This window comes from Balaenoptera ricei, chromosome 7, assembly GCF_028023285.1.
Source record: "Balaenoptera ricei isolate mBalRic1 chromosome 7, mBalRic1.hap2, whole genome shotgun sequence".
NCBI classification, from domain to species: domain Eukaryota; kingdom Metazoa; phylum Chordata; class Mammalia; order Artiodactyla; family Balaenopteridae; genus Balaenoptera; species Balaenoptera ricei.
In genome coordinates this window covers 100,951,977-100,973,899 of record NC_082645.1, presented here as the reverse complement: position 1 = coordinate 100,973,899, position 21,923 = coordinate 100,951,977, and the positions used below count along the sequence as shown (strand labels likewise).

The 21,923-nt window shown below is 47.6% G+C and overlaps 1 protein-coding gene across 2 annotated transcripts in view; it reads right to left on the bottom strand.

Moving 5' to 3' along the window:
- The window catches only part of SMARCAL1 (SWI/SNF related, matrix associated, actin dependent regulator of chromatin, subfamily a like 1), a 49,557-nt gene that overhangs the window by 14,128 nt on the left and 13,506 nt on the right, over positions 1–21,923 (bottom strand). For both annotated transcript variants that reach the window (XM_059928643.1, XM_059928645.1), the window contains exons 7-12: positions 21,382–21,568; positions 17,810–17,960; positions 16,030–16,188; positions 14,240–14,305; positions 7,583–7,723; positions 4,911–5,129 (exon numbers count right to left, since the gene is read on the bottom strand). In XM_059928643.1, coding sequence (XP_059784626.1) covers positions 4,911–5,129; positions 7,583–7,723; positions 14,240–14,305; positions 16,030–16,188; positions 17,810–17,960; positions 21,382–21,568 — 923 coding nt within the window. The remainder of the gene's footprint in view (positions 1–4,910; positions 5,130–7,582; positions 7,724–14,239; positions 14,306–16,029; positions 16,189–17,809; positions 17,961–21,381; positions 21,569–21,923) is intronic.

Genomic DNA, 21,923 nt, shown 5'->3' with positions numbered 1-21,923 from the left:
ACAGCATCTCTCCTCTAGGCCTTGACAAGAAAGAAGAAGGAGACCCAGGAACCATAGGAATCCGTAGAGGCACTGACGGGGTAGTGGATCCATTTCATTTTCTACATGAGTCGTGGCAGTGGTGGGCACCGTCCCCCTCCTATTTTGTGGCAGCAGTTCAATTAAACAACTCTAACCTCCTGGGAACTCACATTGACGATGTGATTCTGTGTGTGTGTCTTAACTTGTTTCTCAGCCCCAGGCCCAGTCAGGATTCTGATGAGGCTCTGGACACACACACTTTTCGCGTGTGGCCCATGAACTCACATGGAGTCCATTCGTGTCTCTCAAAGGGTCCCCTGCAGCAGGTTAGGCCCTCCAACCGAATGCGTCCCTAGTAGGATATGCTGAAGGCACAGTGCCAGGCTCCCATTTGACGACCTCACCCGCAGCATGTATGCCTCAAGCAGACTGCACCCCACCCATTCTCAATCCACAGTTAAACTCCTGTTCCTTCAGAGACTCTTGTCAGGTCCTTCCCTCCCACCCACACTCACTCCACACTTGCTCTTAGAAAGGGAGAGGGCAAAACAGATGGGAGAGATGGTAAAAAGCACTTTCAGAAACCCTGCCCCAAGATTTAACACCCAGAGCCAATGTGGGTGTGAGAAAACAAACATCATTATTACACACAGCTTGGGGGATGGTACCCTGGGCTAATAACCCTTTTGGGGCTGCTTTATCAATAGGTACCAAAAGTCTTCAAAATATGCCCATGCCCTGTGATGCAGCAACTCACTCCTAAAATTTATCCTCAGATAAATTGGAGGTACACAAATTCAGATGTAAACTGCTTTTTCAGTGTAGTGTTACTTAGCATAGTGAACAACTGAAATAACTTAAATGTCCAACAAATGACTGGCAAAATTACAATATAGCCAGGTGAGAAAACATTATGCAGTCTTCAAATATTATGTTTTAAAAGAACATACAACAACATGGAAAAGGGTACAGATACAGTTTTGTAACTTGCTTTCTTCCCCACTTGATGTATCTTTATAAGATCCCAATTCTGCTTTTAAAATACATATGTTGCTTATGTACATAAGTTATAATATATATATATAGAGATAAATAATATATATTTTAAAGCAAAATACACATAAATTTTATAGAAAAAATACCTAAATGATATATGCCAAAATTATGTAATATAAATAGATGGGTTAATCTTTTTTATAGTATAGTGATAAAAAACACTTAATAAATGTTACATATTATACTTTTCTTTATTTGGCAGATTTTATACAATAGATATCTACTGTATTTTTAATGTGGGAGAAATCAATAGTTTTATCTTAAAAAAAAAAAGCTCCCCAAACTGAGGAGGCATAATACTAGCCCATTAACTATCTTACTTCTTTTGTCAGCCATGGACTGGGAAATTTTATTTTATTTATTTATTTATTTATTTATTTATTTATTTATTTTTATTTTATGGCTGTGTTGGGTCTTCATTTCTGTGCGAGGGCTTTCTCTAGTTGTGGCGAGCGGGGACCACTCTTCATCGCGGTGCCCGGGCCTCTCACTATCGCGGCCTCTCTTGTTGCGGAGCACAGGCTCCAGACGCGCAGGCTCAGTAATTGTGGCTCACGGGCCCAGTTGCTCCACGGCATATGGGATCCTCCCAGACCAGGGCTCGAACCCGTGTCCCCTGCATTGGCAGGCCGACTCTCAACCACTGTGCCACCAGGGAAGCCCCTGGGAAATTTTAAATAACCTGCATTCTTTGTTCCTGCCTCTTAGGTTTTTATTAAATTAGATCCACTGGGTTCTGAATTTATTTTTCTACGTTGCAATCTAAATGGATTGTCAAACGGCAGAAAGGTGAGCTGATGCCATCACCAGGAAGTCTGCGTGGACCAGCTCCGCTTTTCTGTTCCTGGTCTTGCTGATCAAAAAACGGCTTTAGACAAAAGATGATTAGAGTCAGCTTTTCTCAGCCTGTGAAGAGCTATCTATTATTTTGGCTGAAAAGGAGAAAAAGCTTTCACTGTACATTATGTTTTATAAATTGGCTGCTTCACCTTGGCTTCTGTGATTTAAAGCTTTTTAAAAAATGTCTTCCTCCAGATGGGAAGGTGTGAGGGAACAAAGAAAGAAATCACTTTTTGACAGGCTAGCAGTGCTTTGCTGGAACCACCGTAATGTGTAAAATTGCAGGGAAACTTGGGGCTGCAGAGTCACTATAAAAATGGTGGTGGTGGGGTCCTTTCTGTAGATTCACAGACTAAAACCACAAAACCATGATTCTCCATTTTACCACTTTCAGTTCAGGATTTCACAGCCAGTCAGCGCTTGGAAGGCATGCTGATGGCCGTCTGGCCCAAGCCCCGGCTGACACTGGCTCCCCGTCCTGGGTTCAGGTGGCAGGAGGGTGCTCCCAGTCAGACCCACGGTTTGCAGATGCACCAAATCTGGGGCTTTACAGTAAGAAAGGTTCTGATGTTCTAAAGGGTCGTGCTCATAAATTCATTTGCTACTTGGATTTTCCATTATAAAAATTAATTTACATGAAAGAACACAAAAGAAAACCAAATTTTCAAGAATTTGTCTTATTATCTAAAAGAAGTTAGTATCTGGCTTGAGCATCATGCTGAAGGCAACCTGTATCTATTCAATTTCTCTCTCTTAGGGACAAACTTAAATTTCCCAAGACACCAAGGAAGCACATAGCAATTCTCAAGCACTGGACTGGGAAGAACTCAAGGCCCCCTTCTCCACTGGATTCTTGAAGAATTACACTGCAATTTAGGGTTTGTTTTCACAACCTGCAAAATAGTGTTAAGACTCTGGGCTGAAGAAGCAGAGACAACAATCACACACAACAGGTAGGACTCAGAGCAACTGTCACAAGTCCTTCGTACTTTTCCAGCACCAAGCCTATGAGGCAGGTCGTGACTCCCCTTTTTAGGGAAGAAAATATCTACAATTCCCAAAGAATTTAAGGGATTTGCCTAGCTACGGGGATTTATAAACACCCAATACTCCTGATTTCCATGGCTCAGCCTAGTCAATTTCACATCACTGTCGATAAACTCAGAAATCAAACTTGCAGGTTACATCTGAAATCATCTTTGGAAAGAGCCACTCACCTAACTATGTACATTGGCGGAAAGTTTAAAAAATGCTTTCAAACCTTGCTGCACTAAGTTCAAAATTCCCATACTTCTTTTTCTTTTTGGCCATACTGCACAATTGACAGTTGCCTCTTGACCACTTGATGTGACTTTCCTCCTCAATTCTAATGCCCACAGACCGCTTTGTCAGTTGTCTACACTGGCTGCTCTCCACCACCTGGTTCAGGAGATGGACTGGGTACAGGTGAGGGTGTCCTCTGGGCACTCCCGTAAAATACTAATAGACTTTCTTCCATCACACACACAAGGAACTAAAACATAGCATTTTATAAACATTCAGACCTCTGCATCTAAAAAGATCATGCATCTGAATTTTTCCCATTAATATTACATATGCTATACATGTTCATTGGTTTCCTTGTCTGGTGGAGTTCACTGGTGGGCAAAAGTTAGTAGACATTAAAGGTTTAAGAAAGTTCTAAGAAAAAACTGAAATTGAGAAAACATTTTTATTCACTGCCTTTTTTTCTCTAGAAATCAGAAAGAGACACCAATGCTGATTTTAGCAACAGAACACCCTGGTTCTGCTCGTGGTTCCAGTGAAATATAATTTGAGAACCACTGGTCTGTATGTCCACATCAATGTTAGGGAACTTTACTTGAAAACTCCATGGCAAAGAGATTATGCCTGCTCACTTCCTCCAGGCCATCCTGATTATTATGTATAATACAGCATAAATTAAATACTGCTAGACAAGTTACCAGTGCATGCTCTACCCTACACTGTTTCTTAAAAATTACTAGCCAGTCTTGTTCATCACATGGTAAAATAACATTAAAAAAAAAAAAAATCACACATTCTGTCTCCTGTCATCTTATTTATTTTGTACTCTCCCAGAAGGCTGGTATCTCATATAGATCTAAGTTTCTGTATACAGGGTAATATCAAGCCCAGATAATGCTTCATGATAATGTCAGAAAATGTCAATGACTGTCATTTTCTTGGGAATGAAAATTGCAAGGTTTTTATCCCAAGAGGACAGAAACGGGGCTGGTATAGATTACTTTATAGCACTTAGCACAGAATGACACTAAAGACAGATATGAAATGAAAGTGTTTTGAAAAGACAAAGTCACCATAGTGGAAAGAGCCCTAATACATAAGGGCTAACAGGCTTGGTTATAGCCTCAGCTCTGCCACGGAGTAGCCATAAGACCTTGGGCAAATCCCACTCTCTGTGAGCTTCAGTTTCCCCCTCTATAAAATGGGGGTGCCAACCTGTTGCCAACCATAAATGACCGTAATAAGGATTAAAGGTTAAGAGGGTTTGAAAACTCTTTGTTATATAAATGTCAATTTGTTTTTTTGACTAAAGCAAATGACATGGGATGGTTAGAGCGTTAACATATATAACAAATACACTTAGGACTAATTTCTAACGACCGTTACTAAAGGAAGTATTCTCAAAATACACTAAATATAAACTCCAACTTTCTTTGAGGGATTCAGAATATGTATCACCATCCTGTGGTTGCCCTGGGGTTTATCTCTATGACTGTCCGTCAACAGTGGTCTACACAAGTAGAAAACTGCAAATTAGTAAGAGATTTTGGAAGCGGACTAGGTAGGCTGAGGAATGAAGCGGGCTCACCATCCTGCCCGGGGCGGGGGCAGAGGTTACGGGAAGACAAGGTCGGGGGACTCTGGGTCAGCTCTGCAGTGCCCCCCCAGGGAGGGAACAGCTGTGCACAAGGGGACCTCCCAACCCCCATCTCCAGCCCCGGACTCACAGTGCTGTCCTTGGTGGTCATCTCCTTGGCCGCGGCATCCAGGGCAGCTCTGGTCCTGGCGCTGATCTGGCCTGGGGCGACCACCACCATCTTGCGCTGTTTGGCTGGGAGCTGGGAGAGGACGTCGCCCTTGAGGCGTCGCAGCATGACCGTCTCCTCCAGCAGGAGCTTCAGCTCCCCCAGGTTGGAGGAGCCTGAATAATCCCATCCCCAGGGCAGCTGTGGAGGCAGAACCGAGACACAGCTTGTGAGAGTCCCCAGGGCCAGGACCAGAGCCGTCACCTCCGGGAATGGCCTTCTCACAACCCTCTCTTCCCTTGGCTTTGTTCAGAGAACTTCAAGTGGCTTTAAGGGATGAATAAAACCTCACAGAATACAAATGAGAAACAGGAAGGAAAAGGAAGAAATAAAGTCAGGAATGAGAGAACCAAAAACGTGTATCACGGCGTCCCACAATTTGGCGCTAACCTTTCTGGCAGCAAAGGCAAGATGTCAAGCGGTTTGGCGCCTGTTACATTCAAGAACAAACGAGACACTCAGTTGTCAGACTCTTCCCATACACTAAATGCAGAAATTTTCCCTAGGGCTTACCCTACAGAGCCTGGTGCACAAGGTAACAGATGATGCTGTAATATCTTTACTTGATGAGGTTTACAGGGATTACGAAGCTGTTCTTCCCCAGCGTGGGCCTCACCATGCGTGACCTGGTGAATGCCATCGCGGCGGCCATGGTGGAGGCGGCGGAAGGGAAGAACCCAGAACACAGGTGCTGCAGTCTTGCTGAAACCAGAGGAGGGTTTTAGAGTGCCCAGGCAGTCCTTCATAAAAACGGTTCCTTCATTTAGCAGCTCAAGGAGGCAGTGAGCAAGAATGTCTACTTCCTACCACACAGGTAGAGAAGACGTTACCAATTAAAATAAAAACCCTGTCCTTCACTAACAATCTTACTGGAAACAGGACTGACTTCTACGGTCTTGGAGAAAATCAGGGAGCCAGGGTGTCTGCTGCCTTAGGGTTTCAGCTGCTCATTTTCCCTCGTGCCTCACCCCACCCTGGACTGTGAACCACGGAGGGCAGGGGCTAGGCTTGATCATCTTCAAGGGCCAGTGGACCTAGTATAATGCTGGAGATGTGATAGGTGTCCTGTAAACCTCTGCTAAATTGACAGCAGGAAGAGACAGCCAAAGGTGGAGAAATAAAATGATCAAAAACTGCTTCTTCTTTTAAAAAAATACACTCTGAAATCAACTGGAAGTTCTCAGCAAATGCCTTCACGGTATAGGGCTGAAAATGAGCTCGGCATGGGGCATTCTTTTCAGTGGCTTCTCTTAATGCAAGAATCTGGCCACAGTTAAAAGAAAAAAAAAAAGTAGGGACTTCCCTGGTGGCGCAGTGGTTGAGAATTCGCCTGCCAATGCAGGGGACACAGGTTCGATCCCTGGCCCGGGAAGATCCCACATGCCGCGGAGCAGCTAAGCCTATGCACCATAACTACTGAGCCTGCGCTCTAGAGCCCACAAGCCACAACTACTGAGGCCACGTGCCACAACTACTGAAGCCCGTACGCCTAGAGCCCGTGCTCTGCAACAAGAGAAGCCACCACAGTGAGAAACTCTCGGCAACCAGAGAAAGCCCGCACAAAGCCATGGAAGACCCAACGCAGCCAAAAAAAAAAAAAATTAATTAATTAAGTAAATCTATTAAAAATACAGGTTTTAGAAATTGTGATTTTTTTAAATTTTTATTTATTTATTTATTTATTTATTTATTTATGGCTGTGTTGGGTCTTCGTTTCTGTGCGAGGGCTTTCTCTAGTTGTGGCAAGCGGGGGCCACTCTTCATCGCGGTGCGTGGGCCTCTCACTATCACGGCCTCTCTTGTTGTGGAGCACAGGCTCCAGACGCGCAGGCTCAGTAGTTGTGGCTCACGGGCCTAGTTGCTCCGCGGCATGTGGGCTCTTCCCAGACCAGGGCTCGAACCCGTGTCCCCTGCATTGGCAGGCAGATTCTTAACCACTGCGTCACCAGGGAAGTCCAGAAATCACGATTTTGATTGCAATGGCATTTGTTTACAAGGCTTCCTCTACCATTTTTGGAGAACGGAAGCTGTGCAGACTGTAGCTCAGGGGCAGCTGCTCCATTGGCACCGTATTCATAGAGATAATTTGCAGGTCAGAGGCTTCTGGCCTGCTGACCAGGCACGATTCACTATAATGAGTTGACATTTATGAGCAAAGGCCCACTGATGAGAGCCCACCAGGGGAGCCTGAGATCATGCTTCCCACTCCACCTGTTCAAAGGCTTCCTCTGTCCTTTTTGCACAGAGTATGTAGGGCCTTGGCCTCACCTGGAGCTCTCCTCAGTGCCCTTCTCTGAGGCAAGAGCTGTTGGCTTTCAGAGCTCCAGGCACCTACGCATTGGCCACTGGTCGCTCTACTGGAAAACACTAACCTGGAATCACCACAAGCGTCAGAACTCGGAGGGGCTGCTCTTATCTTACCCTAGAGGACACTCCAAGGTCAGAGTTAGGGGCAAAGCAGAGCTAAAATCTGAATCCAGCTCTATGGCCAGTGCTCTTCTGATCACACCACAGCCGAAAAGAAGGAATGGAAAGGGAAGTGTGAAAATCAGGGTGGGGGTGGGCGGGGAAGAGGAGGAATAAAGAACAAATACCCGCTTGGCGCCACAGTAGCGAAGTCCAAAGGTGTGGAACTGAGGGAAGAAAGTCGGCCTGACGGCGAGGATCTGCGTGTAGAGCTCTGCCGGCCGGGACATGGCTGGGGTGCCCGACAGTAAGATCACCCTCTTGGCAACCTAGAACACAAAAGCCCAAGGTGCTGAGACGCACAGAGGACACGCAAGGGATGTCCCCAGCACCACCAGGAGTTGGAGCCGAGGCCTCCGGAACAGTACACCCCTGGAATCTTGCATGAACACCTTCACTTCCTCGCACTCTGACCGCAGGTACTTCTCAAGTTCATGCATCTTAGATCTAAGGTAGATCTAGATTCCCAAGACACTATGGCTGGCCTCACTCCAGAGCTCTGGGTGGCCACAACTTGGGAACTCTAAGTGAAGGAAGGTACCATGACCAGAGAAAAAGAGCATGTGTGCTCCAAGAACCTCACGGTGTGACCCGTGTAAGAGGCTGGGCGTCATCTCCTAAGCTGCCTCGGCCACACCCTCTGCCCGCATCTACATTAGCACTTAGTCCCTTACACTGAATTCTATCTTGTCTGTCTCCCTCACTAGACTGCAAGCTTCTTGAGATCAAGGACTGGGCTGTGTCCACCTTTGTTTTCGTAAAACAGTGGCTGGCACAAAGTAAGCAATCAATAAATATTCACTGTATGCCTAAAAATATTCACAAGGAAGCTAACTGGTGTCCTACGGAACGTGGAGTAAACTCAAAGAATCCAGCATGGTTAGAGGAAGGGGAAGTAGGGGAGACAGCAGCAGGTCCGAACTTTTTCCAGGATGGATTTCTGACACCCAAGCTGAACCTATGAGTAGATAATGACACCTAGGACCAGCCGTTTCTCAATCCCAGGAGAAAGCATCAGCAATGGCCTGTGTATAAGCTTCTATTTGTTTTCTTTAGAGGAAAAAAAAAAAAGGCTGTCACTAACTCAGCGGCACAATGCTTCGAGCCTAGAGATCCCTGATTCAAGCTCATCTGGCAGTTAATAAGGACTTAAAAGGTGGGACCCGGATCCATCTACCCTACACTCAGCCCAGGCCTGCAGCAGCCTGCTCAGCTGAGGGCAGGACGGGCATGAACAGTTGGTCAATTCCAATGACAGACTTCGGGTTCCTCCTTATCCTGACACCAACCTGACCCAAGAAGACCAGACCCAAAATCCTGCCTCTTACTCAGATGAGAAAGAGGGTGAGATAAAAAAGGAGACACTTCCCTACTGTACTGGAACATGGAATGGCCAAAGATCACTGGAGGTAAAATCCATTTCAGCTCTGGGAAGGGACCCTACTGGGGGGCTCAGTTGTCTAGAAACAGCTTGTTAACCACTGTAACCTTGAGTTAATGATGGCAGCATAAGGCAATCGCATGCAGTCAGTCGCCTAGGGGAGGAAATTAGGTTTTCAGATAGATACACTGCCTCATCAAAATAAATAAATAAAGGTGCAGCAGAGGGAAGAAAAAGGATTCTTTATAAATATACAATATGTACCATTCTTGAGATGCACTTTTGCCCTCTCAGCAACTGCCAATACCTAATTCCATTATGACAGGAGAGCTATGAATTTCTCCAGCTATAATTTCCCACAGTTCAATTACCTGGGCCTTCTAATTTCCTACACGGTTTAATCCAGACTCATTAAAATAACAATGAGCTTCTTGAATGATGCCTGTAGCACCACTTGCCTTGGCTCAAGACCATTTCAATGAAACGGGGAAAATGAAAAGTCTTATCGGTAAGAGAGAATCAGCTCATCATCCAAACCTATTCCCCACATCATCACTGCTGTAGCCTGGGGATGGAGCCCGGGGAACAGCAGCTCACAGATCAGGAGCTGGAAAGTAACTCCAGGGTTCTCTGCCCGATATTTACAGGACGGAGTTGACATGGAGTCAGACCTCCCGTATACTGTCCAGACTAGGGGGGATGATGGGACCGTTGAAAATGGATGCTTGTGGGTGTTAAAAAAAGCAGAGGCAGCATTATGGAAAGAGAAAAAGGCCAGCTCTGAAAAGAAACCAGTACGGCGTCTCATCTATTAGGGAACGACTCAGCCTGCTCAGCCCCGACACGTCTACTGTCATCACTGTCATCCGTAAGGCCTTTAATCGTGCCCGGTTTCACGTGGTTTATACGCCACCCTCTACCCTTGAGAACTTCCAGTTTAGGAAAATATAAATGCATAAAACTACATAAATCAACCCTAAATTGAACGCCTTACAGGTAACTCTTCTAGCACCCAAGAAACCCACGATGGAACAATGGAAAAAAACGATGTCTATTTAAGCGTCAGAGAGAAGTTAGTTGATTCACACGAGCAGGGGATTCTTCCTGCAGCCTGCCTGATCACACTGGGGGTGAGAGCAGACCCTCCAGCGGACACCACTCCCGCTCTGGCCTGAAGAGGCAAAGAGCCATCTCTCCAAACGCAGAAGGACTGGGTTTTCTCTTGTAGGTGCAGAGGAACTGGGTTTTCGACTCCCTGCTTGTATATCACAAGTACTGCCATTGTAGTACTGTACAAAACATCCAAAACCTGGTTACAAATCCAACAAAAGGGATCAGATGATACACATTCTGACAGATTTATACAGTAGAATACTATTTGTAAGAATGAGGTCCAGTTATCGGGAATGAGGTGGTATGATCACCAAGATACACCATTAAGGGAAAAAAGGAAGGTGCAAAACTGGTTGTAGAACACTCTAGGGAGGGAGAAAGGAAACACAGGTTGAATGTACTGACATGGGCATAGACTAATTTTTACAACTAAACCCCAAAATCCAGTAACTGTGGCTGTCTTCGAGGAGAGAGATCAAGGGACTGGGGGATCCAGAGGGGGGAGAAAGAGTTATTTTTCACTGTACACCCTTCTGTACTCTCTGAATATATCATCTAGTTAAACTACTTCAATGAAAAAGGAAAAGAAAAAGCTCAGACACCTTAGACCACTATTCTCATCTGATCTAGCCAATCGACAGACATAAAAGGACTCTAGGGGCTTCCCTGGTGGCGCAGTGGTTGAGAATCTGCCTGCTAATGCAGGGGACACAGGTTCGAGCCCTAGTCTGGGAAGATCCCACACGCCGCGGAGCACCTGGGCCCGTGAGCCACAACTACTGAGCCTGCGCGTCTGGAGCCTGTGCTCCGCAACAAGAGAGGCCGCGACAGTGAGAGGCCCGCGCACCGCGATGAAGAGTGGCCCCCGCTCGCCGCAACTAGAGAAAGCCCTCGCACAGAAACGAAGACCCAACACAGCTAAAAAAATAAATAAATAAAATAAATAAATTTATTAAAAAAAAAAAAAAAGGACTCTACTCCCACAAAAAGAGAAACAGCTGTTTATTAGGGGAGGATGGTGGGATTCTGAGCGCCTTTCTTCTTCTAAAGAAATAATCTAACTGGTTTAACAGTAAAAAGCACTATAAATTAAAAAAAAACCACTAAAGGAAACTCAAACACACCTCACTGCTCACAATGGAAAAGTCAGATACCCTTCAGGGCTGGAGTCACGTGGAGAAAAAGACCATGTGATTTGGCCTGAGCAGGAGTGAAGGTGGTGATGCATGGCCAGACTGGATTTCAGAGGCAACTATCAAAAGGTAAAACTACAACCCAGAAATTCTGAGTGGAAGAATTCGTCCTAAGAGGACAAAGTATACAAGCTATGAACATACGGACGATGTTCACTTGCAGAAGTATTTATAATAGCTAAACAGTGTCCAACACTAAGGGTTAAATCATGGGACGCGTCCATACCACAGAACGCTCCCAAGCCATTAAAAATGATCTTGCCCTACAGCTGACATGTTAGAAAAATAACCAAACTGTTAACAGTGGTTTTCTGTGTTGGAGGGATTAAAGGTGATTTCAGTTTTGTTCTTTATAGCTTTCTGTCTTGCCTACTTTCACACAGTTGACCCTTGAACAACACAGGTTTGAACTGTACAGGTGCACTCAGGCAGATGTTTTCAATAGTAAGTACTACGGTACTATACTGCCCGAGGTTGGATGCATGTCGGTACGTGGAGGAACCTCAGATATGGAGGGCCAGCTAAATGTAAGTTAAAGGCACGCTAAACCCACGTTGCTCAAGGGTCAACTGTAGATGAAAATAGAACCACCCCGCTTAGCAGCCCAGGAAAACAGTGCTGTCGGGGAAGAAAGATGTCACATTTCCCAGGGGGCAACACCACCAGTTTCTTACGACCTAAGCAAAACGTCCCCTGCATGCAGCTGCTGTTTCCATTCAGGAAACCCACATGATCTGGCCTATCTCACAGACAGTAGGATATAACCTAATTACCTCATCATGAACATCTGCTGAAAATATTTTGACATATTAATTATCAGAATATAGTTCTAAGAGACGCACAAGTTAGAGGAACAGTCAAGTGGTATTAAATTCGGCCCTTCTTTGGCTCTTCAAAGGCATTATTTTCCTTCTTCCCAACTCTCCTCTTATTCCCAAAATACCTAGATTCACTCATTTCCTTAGAGTATCTGATCAGTGGTTCTCAACAGAAATGGGGAGGGGTAATTCCCCCCTCCTCCCCCGGAACGCTTGGCAAGACCTGCCAAGACAATTTTGGTTGTCACAACTGAAGGAGCCAGTGGCATTTAGTGAGTAGAGGCCAGGGATGCAGCTAAATGTCCTACGATGCCCAGAACAGCCCTGTGGATAACAACGAATTCTCCAGCCCAAAATGTCAATAGTGCCAAGGTTGAGGAACTCTGATCTCGATGGAAATACAGCAGAGAGGTGGGAGGCCTGATTAACAGAATAACACAGGATGCCTCCTCCTCCTCCTCCACTCACCTGTGCCAACGGTCCAGCACATGTGAAGTCAATGTTATGGATGACAGTGGCTTCGAGACACCCATGAACAGGTTATATTCATGGGTTCTGTTTTGAAATATTAATTCATCCAAGTTTTACGGCCAATGCAGAGTAATACATACTAGTTAGCAGTTAAAATTTTGTTTTAAATGTGTCACTCTGAAATATACCCAAGATCTGAAAAATGTAGACATTGCTTTAAAAGGTCTGGCTCAGAAGCACATATTTCAGAAACCAATATTTAAGTCCAGCTTGCCTGACCAGGCAATGAGTGCATTAACAAGACAGTTGCTAAGAAGCTTTCCTATTATATCTTTAATGATATCATCTATCTACTGTGCAGTTTCTTTTGTCTAAACAATCAGGGGTACAGATTTAATTTTAGTTATGGCTGTAATATTGGAACCACAGTACCAGGGTCTATTAACATTTTTCAAAAGAAAACATATTAAAATTCCCCAAAAGAAGGGTCACCACTTTGGGAAAAACACTTAAGTGTGTCCATAAATGGCTCTCAACCTATAAACATTTATAGGTAATTTGGGCAGAGAATCAAGGTTTTTAAGTAAAGGACCTTTAGGTTTGGAGAAAATGACATAATCCTGCTTTGGAAAATGTTATCATATCACCTGTTACTCCGAACACAAAACAAAGTTGAAATGAGCAGACACTCAAGTGTGTTTTGTTGGGAGTTGGAAAAAATTAATTTTCAAATGCTATTAAGTTTCACCAACATGTAGTATATTTGTTTTCCCTAGCTTAGGTACAACTTAAAGCTTCTTTTAAGCAATAAAAGCTGCAGTTTTAAAATCAGGTGCAACCCAAAGGCCACTTTACTAGAGCCCAAGATAAACATGCACTTTTGTTTGCTCAGTTCATACAAACCAAAGGAGATTCCCCCAAAGTCACCTGTGAGATATTTCTACCTTGTTATGAGAGAAAAGACTACTTTTCAAATTGTACAATTTTTTTCCCTGAAGTAGGAAAAAGCTCACCCCAAACAGACGGAAGGAAATTTGGGGGCCTTCCCTCTGTTGGGGATGGAGGGGCTGGGACATAAAATATAGACACCGAAGTGTGTACCACACAAAGCATGGAGCTTATACTGCAGGTCAGAATAGAATGCCTTTGGATAAAGATTCAAAGCTGCACTGTACACACACACACACAGACACACACACACCCATACCCTTTCTGCTCTGAAACAAGGACTCAAGCAGCCAAAGGCTCGGCATAGGTTAGACCACCCCAGAAAAGGATGTGGACGGCTGACCTTCCTGCTAACAAAACAGCCTTAGGGCGGCCCCAGAAAAGGGTATCATCTTATTTATAAAGCAGGTCTCAGCTTTGTGGCGCCTCTTGCTGATGCCCACGGCCTGGTTGTGCACCATAAGAGCTTTGCCCTGCAAGGCACGTAGAAGACAGGCAGTCCCTCCAGGGCTGTTTAGAGGACCCGCTGCTGGAGGCTGTCCCTCTGCCTTGTCCAGGAGGAGCCCGAGGACAGTCCAGAGTGAGTTCCAACCTGGCCTGTGTCCTTCAACAGGTCTTCATCTTTGAGAGACAGACTGCACTGACCACTAGTTCCTCAGCAGGATGTTAGGAAGAAAAACGAATCTGGTACCGAAGTCCTAAGCAGAGATGCCCTGAGTCAATGCTAAGTCACATCCACGGCCCGCAGCCCTGGACTTGCGGCCCCTGCTCCCCTTGGACACCAGTCCAGCCCTGGCAAAATACAGCAGATCTCAGTGCCGAGTGGGCTCAGGCACCAAGTCTGTCCTCAGCAGCACTCACCTTGAGGAGGGGCACAGCTGTACGACAGCGGGCAGTCTTAATGTTTTTGAGGAAGTGAGATTCATCCTGAAAAGAAACAGTCACGTAAGTGAACAAGGCCAAATCCTGAGTAGACGGAGAGAGAGCCCACGTCAAGCTTGACCCTGGTACGGCGTCGCACTGAAGCTGCCTCTCTTAGTGCTTTCTCCTTCAAGGAGACGGCTGGGGGCCTGGGCAAGGACCAGGCTCCGGGGCACCTTCTCTATGACATTGTGAGCAAGTCGCTTCATCTCTCAGGGACAGTTTTCCACTTGCAAAGTGGGGCTGGCGACTCTCCTGCCCTGCCCACCTCGCACGCGACACGGGACAAACCCCTGAAAGGTGCTCTGCTATCTTATCAGGCTGCACCGCCCCCCTGCACAGCACTAACGCCGTGTGCTGGAGACCCGTGTGTGCCCCGAGCTGGCTCAAGGCTCTGCGGCCCAGCCCGCGCCTTCTCCCCCCCGCTTCCCTGAGCTCCCACAGGCTCTGGCTCCCGCGTCTCCGAAGGCCCCGGAACGGACTGTAATGATCTGCGTGTGTGTCGGTCTGTCTCACTGGACTGCGGCTCCCCGGAGACCAGGGGCTGACCGCTCCCTCCACACCCGCGGTACACAGCCCTGTGCAGGGCCCAGAGCTGCCTTCGACCTCTGGCTAGCTGAGCCAATGGATGAAGGCGCCTCCCTCGCGGTCAGCCCGCAGCCGGGAAACCCGAGGCAGAGGCCCCACTGCAGTCTTGTTGACGCGAGTGACTCAGAGGTCCTCAAAGAGTTTTCTAAAAACCCTTCCTTTCGTTCCTTCTAGATGAGACGTGCACTAGACAAGACGAGCAGCAAGATCTGGGAGGCCGCTGCAGGTAGAGAATCCTATTTTTAGAGGAGGAAAACACCACTGGCTTTTTCAAGTCACGCGTTTGAATAAAAAACCTTTCGTGTTACCCAGAGGCACTGGGTTTCCCTGTTCTGCCAAGAGGAAAAGCGAGGGTAAGCTTCCCCTGGAAACCATCTACCGCAGGCTTCGCCCCGGGACGTCTGTCACCTGGACTGGGGGTGGTAGCTGGCCGGACGGGGCCGGGGCCGGGAGAGACTCACTCGTTTTCAGGGCTGTATTTGTGAGCCATGTAGACATACTGAGTACTGACAGAGGAGGCTGGAAGCCAGTCTCTCTAGACTTTCCTTCTGGAGTACGAAAGGAGTTAGAAGAAGGAAAGCGGCAGCTAAAAGATGTACCATCACATCTGGGAGCAGGACTCTAAACTCTAAAGCCTGCTTTAAAAAAAAACAACTAGGGTAAAAATTGCTTTATTTTGGTAGGAAGGGAGCGTCCTTTTATCAGCTGGAAGAAAATCTATTAACTGTTTGAACTGCACGTCTGAGTCACGCCGACAGGAGGGTACCAGATGGAGGCACAGCCCATGCTGTCCAGGCTGTAGCTCCTGGAGCCCCGGGCCGTCGGGGGTTCACGTGCTCGCCTCCATCATGACCCACCGTGGGGAGAGGTGGGCTAGAAACCCCCAGCACGGACCTAGTAAACCACAATTTTTCAAAAAGCGCCCGCCCCTGCCCCAGAAGATCCTAATACATAGCCAGGGTCGAGAACCGCTATTTGAGAGAAATGAAAGATCACTTCCCTACAAAATAAAGCCAGTGATTTCTACTCTCCTAGAAACCTAGTGAGGCTCCATGAGATTACAGACATGGACATTCTTAGAGCTTTCAAGCAGAAAGTTTCCCCAGAGATAAAGTACTTAAAGACTTTGCCAAGTCACTTACAATGATGACAACTCTAAAAGGGGGTTTCAGCTGCTTTTCTAACTTGCTCAGAAGATCAAAACTGACAATGTTGACCAAGCCAGCTGTCAGGCGGTCCTTCCCAGTCACCACGACATTGATGTGGTCTGGGCTCAGAGATGGCAGCCACTGACGGAAGGCCTGGGGGTGACAGGAGAGAACAAAACCCAAGTGGCGATCCAGCCTGGCAGCTGCCAGCTGTGGCCCCGCTAACCCACCCACCGCCTCTCTCCACGCGGACCGACGTGAACGCTCCCTGAAGACAAACTCGGTCTCTTCCCCTCCCGGCCCTCCTGCATTCATCATAACCTTGTCCCCACAAACAACCGTCGCCGCCCTGTTCCTCTCACCCACCCACTCCCCTTCGCTTTCCACTAACGGGACACTTCCCTCCTCGGTAAGCAAGCACTTGTTAGCAGTCGCTTTGGGGTGTCTGTGGACTCCACCTCTGTGACCTCTAGCTAGATGACAAGTTTCTGCAAGGAAAGAATGCAACTCTTTTTAAGAGGAATTTTATAAAGGAATTTTTAGCAGAGCCTGGTACACCAAAGGCACTGACGACGATGAAAAGGTTCAGTGCTTTCTACAAAGGCACCTGCTTTCCCCAGAAATCTTGCCATCTCTAGCCAAAGCCAGTACCTGAGCCAGTGGACGGCCACCAGGTGCCTCTGTCCTTGGCCGGGGGTCTGGGTGCTCCCAGTGAGCCTGGGCTGACACCATTCTGACTCCGGGAGCGCTAGGCCAGGCTCTGTCCTGCTGATAAGCATCTGACCATCTGCTCTTCCCTAGAATTTCCGAGGGTGCTGTGGGAATCTAACGTGTGTTGAATTGTTAGCTCCTAGAGGCTCTGGCACAATTCAGATCACAAGGACAAGAAAAGGGTGAGGTACTGTTGCGATATGCACTTCTTTAAAGTTTTGCTTTCTCCTGGGTTGGAAGGGCATGTCTGGGCGTCAGGCCCACTGGCTGCAGGCAGAGCTGCCTCCTCCCCAAGAGCAGCTCACGGGGGCTTAGTAACAGCCTCGGCATGAGGAAGCCGACAGCCAGCTCGAGCAGCATGAAGCTGGGAAAAGCTACGGACGATGAACCATGTCTTCCATCCTCACCAAGTTTGCTTACGTAGAGTTTTATTCATTTCATGGGACCCCTCTGATCCCTGGATTTACGGGAGACAAAGCTCACAGCTGAGTGATAATACAATGGTCATGTCAGGTTTTTCTGCCATAAAGGTGCCCGGTAGACTGTGAACCTCCTGCCCACACCACCTGCTACCAGTGTGGGCCCTGAGCCCAAAGTCAGGAGGTGCGACCTCAAGGCCCCGGAACCGTTCCTCACTAGCAGCAAGCATGGTGCTTAACCTCTTGGAGAGGCAGTTTTCTCATCTGTCAATGGGGTTAATATCTTGTGCCTGCTGCACACGGCTGTTTAAGGATGAAGGGAAATAAAGGAAGTAAAACTATTTTGAAACTTAAGTGGGGCAGAGGTGAAAGGTGTTCTTCGCAGGGGCACCGGAGGTGCTCAGGAAGCGTCTACTGACAGATGGAAGCAAGTCTGAGCTTGGTAAGGCCTTGCCCTTCCTCCCTAAAGGCCTAGCCTGATTCTAACTCAGAAAACCAGGAGCCTGGCCTCAGCAGGCTCCCTTCCTCCTTCAGCTGAGACAGATCTTTCGAGCTCCCCAGGTCCTGTCCCCAAACTGCCGTTTGATGACTCTGACACTGAGGAAAGCCTTCCTCGTTAAAATCACGGCACCAGGAGAGCTGACCTGTTCCCAGGTGAAGCGCACAGATGACGGTACCACCACCAGGAGCGGCCACTCCTTCCGGTAATAGGCGGCTATGCAGATGGCTTGGATGGTCTTCCCCAGGCCCATGTCATCAGCAAGCAGCAGGCGGCCTCTTTTCGCTATGGCAAAACTGAAAGCAGACACGGTCAGGACAGAGCACGGCGCGCTTCCCAGGGCGTCGGCTAACCCGCCATCGAGCCGCCACGTGAAGCCACACGGCCGCTTGGTGTGGGCGAGGCCGAGGGGATATAAAGGAAGAGCGTGGGAAACAGTCCCTAACGAGGGGCTGGGAAGGGCACGCTTGTCACATGAGGGATCTGCTGGGAAGGGAAGAAAGAAGAGACGGTGGGGTGGAAAAACAGCTTTCTCAAGATCAGACAGGACTCTGTACGCGTAAAGCTGGCAAAGACAGAAAATGTTGGAGAAAAGGAGGATGGCCAGAGAGAAGGATGGAGCAAGAGTGTCTGCCTAAGAGGAGCACCGACCTCAGCAACGTGTCTCATTACCTAGCAGCCTCCAGGGTCCCCAAGCCCTCCAGGGCAGCAGCCCTTGCTTACAGTTTGTGAATAAAGCACGGAATTATTATTCTACTCCTTCGGAGCCCGACTGGCCTGGGTTGGAATCCCAATTCCACCACCTGGGAGCCGTGTGCCTTTATGCAAGTTATCTGACCTCCTCGTGCCTCCGCTGTAACGTGGAATAACGACAAGGCCTACCCCAGAGAGTGTTACGGGGGTTCATGATGTTTAAAGCACTTAAAACAGTGCTTGGTGCCGTCGTAAGTGCTGGGGAAGTGCTTCCCTCACAACAATTATTCCCCCAAAGGAGAAAAATAACCAAGACACAAACAGTGATGGTGACTTGCTTGACTGGCATATGAATCAGTGAAAAGCTAAAAGGATCCCCCGTGCCAGATGCCTGGTCTCCTGCTCCAAACACCACTCCCCTTTCATCGGAATTCCTGAAGAACTGATCATTTGCTCAGGAACCTGATAATAAGCCAGTCGACTAGCTCTTCTCCTTTCCTTCTCACCCAGAAAAGACAGAGAATGTCCCCTCTTCTGACCAGCAGCTGCTATGGCCCACAAGAATTCCGGGGTGCACATGGCCTTTCTGAATTGCCTGGAAACGGCATTTCCGCCCTTCAGAAGCCAGTGCCCAACAAAGGTGGGAAAGTGAGCAGCGGGTCTGCGGGTGGCGTGAGCCCAGGACACCCAGGCTCAGCAGACAACGAGTGTCCTGTCGTGGTCCTGGCACTTCTCTGTCCTCCCAGCTGCCACACGGCCCACCGGTTGAGAGGTGGTGCCCCCTCCCCAACCCCCTGGCCGTGGCCACCAGACTCCTGCAATAGGGGGGAAGGGAGCCCACCCTCCCCTCGTCATGCCGACCTTGGTGAAATCTTCCGGACCGTTTCCGGGATCAACTCAGACAGACGCATGCGGAGAGACAAGTATAAAAGACTTATTTTTTTTACATTACTTTCTGATTTACAAAACTGGTGGTCAGGATGACCAGGGGCACCTATGCAACAAACCAGGGAGGGCCTTTTGTTTCAGCCTCCAAGGCATCGCTACCATTTACAATGTCTGCACGGCTTCATCCACCTGGTCATTCCCAAAGCAGAACAGATGCTTGAATTTCATAGCGTTTCCTTTTACTCTGCCTTGAGGTAGTCCAACTAAGGAACAAAGTGATCACAACTGAGAACAAAGATGTCGCCTGGATAATAGAGAGACAATCACACAGCTGAATGCCGTTTTCGACAGTGTAGTTTGGTATTACACAAAAGACGCTGCGCTCATCATCAGAAGATAGGATTTCAGCCCCAATTCCACTTTTGGAAACTGAGCAGCTTTAGACAGAGGACTGTTTTCCTTGGTCTCAACTCACTCCTCTATTAAAAGGAACCGTTTAGATATTAGAGCAGGCTGATATCTATCTAAGAGATTTTGCTCTGTACATTTAAATGTACATTTAAATGAGTTTCCAGTTGTAGTACTTACATAAAAAACAAAACAAAAACGTGGAATTGACAGCCCTTCCCTTAATACCAAACTCCTCCACTTCAGGGAATGAAAGTTAAAAACTGGAATTAATGCAAAGTTTTGAAGAAAGGCTGCAAGTACCATTAGCAGTTTCAGAGCCATAGAGAAAAAGATGGAAACAGCTGGCTGTGCTCTGGCTCTGATGTACATACCCCGGGGTGCCTCGCACCCACCACCTCTCAGCGTGCACCGCATGTGCCCAGGGATCTCCAGGGGAGCCATGAAGAACCTGGATTCTGAAGACGGGGGCTGTCCAGGAGCTGGGGGTGGGCAACCTCTCTCAGCATTAATGAAGGAGACGGAGGAAGAAAGATGAAAGGGAAAACCCAGCTTGAGCCTGGGTAAAACGAGGCCCAAAGGACATCTCAACAGATGAAAGAAACGGCAAAGTGCGTTATCTAAGAGAGATGGCAGCTGGAAGGCAAAGGAAGAAAAGGGTGTGGGGAGAGCTGGGACCGTGGGGATGCAGTGAGGTCCCACTGTGCCCAAACTGCACCCGGAGAACAAAATCCTACAGAGACAGCAGCCAAGCTTTAACCAAAACACCACAAGTGGGCTGCACGCGGGCAGGCTGCCTTCGTGGGCCATGTCCATTGACAATGTAGGTCCTTCCTTTGCATGGGGCTCTATCTCCAACCACACGGCCTGACATCAGATCTAGCTCTTATTATTGCCACACGGAGTCTCAAGACAGCCTCTTCCCTCTCCTCCACCTCCCATCTTTCTACTAGAAGGCAAATTCTGGGGCAAACCTGTCATTTTGTTTCTCCTAAGAAACTCTGGAAAAAGGGACAGGTCAGGACGCGGGCTTATCTTTTTTCTTTCTATCAATATAATAAGAGCACTTTCTTTTGGAAAACCACCACTTTACACTCTCAGTCCAAGTAACTGGGGTGGGGCAGGCCCTACCCTTTCGCTCCAGGGATGGGCCTGTCACCTGGTCTTACCAGGAAGACCTCCGAGGCCCCCAGGACACAGTGACTGACCAGCTCAAGCGTCAGCACCAAATTTCAGATATTTCAGTGTGGGACCCACTAGAAAAGAGGTGCTTCCGCTGGGCTGCAGAACCGATGGGTGCAAAACAGAAGCCCCTGGCTGCCCCCGCTGCCACACTGGAGGAGCACTTGGCTGAGAACAAAGCAAACTAAGAAGAAAGCAGAGCTGAGAGGGGCACAGAGTCCTGATGAGCTCTTTAGAGACCCTGGGCTTTCTATTACACGCAATGAGAAATCTCTTTTCTTACACTACTCTGAGTTGGGTTTCTGCACACTTGCAATACTAGTTAATTAGGAATGCAATTCCTAATTAACTTACGGAATTTGAAATCAGTGGTTACAATCAGGCTTTGGTGACAGCACACCTGGGCTGTTTAATGCTAATACCCAGATGCTTCTAGACGGCTGTGAAAGAGGAGCATTCATGAAAGAGGGAGCATCTGAAGCCAGTCTGTGGTGAGCGATAAATCTGAGCAGGAGAGAGCAAGAGGAAGACAGATGAAGAACCTACTTGACTCCAACTCTCTGAAAGGGCAGTAGGCTAGACACGAGCTTGGAATCCACTCTGGACAGGTCTGCCTCAGGGATGTCTGCCACGGGACACAGAGACGTCTTCTGGAGCTGAGCGGCGAAAGCCAGGGTGAGAGTCTTGGGCAGAGGATCCAGCTGAACTTGTGGAAGGCAGCGCACCCTTTCCACTAGAAAGGAGAACAGAGGTGTGTGAATTAGAGTGTTAATGTGCAAGATTTCTGGGGGAAAAAGAAGGGGCTTTGAGATACAAAGTTCAATGGCTGGAATTCTGCTGCATGCCATCTTCTCCGAAAAGTAACTGGAGAGAAAACTGGGTGCAGACAGATGCATGGCAGAGAACCAGTTTTCCCTCTCTATTCCTAGTGTCTGCAAACAAGAGGGCACTCAGTAACGCAAAATTGATCTTCACTACACTACACAAACACCGGAAAGAACTAAAGTGTTCTTGTGACCGATCTATTTCTAACCTCAAGTCATTTAAAAAATTATCTTAGTATTCCCATTCAATAAGTAAGGACCCAT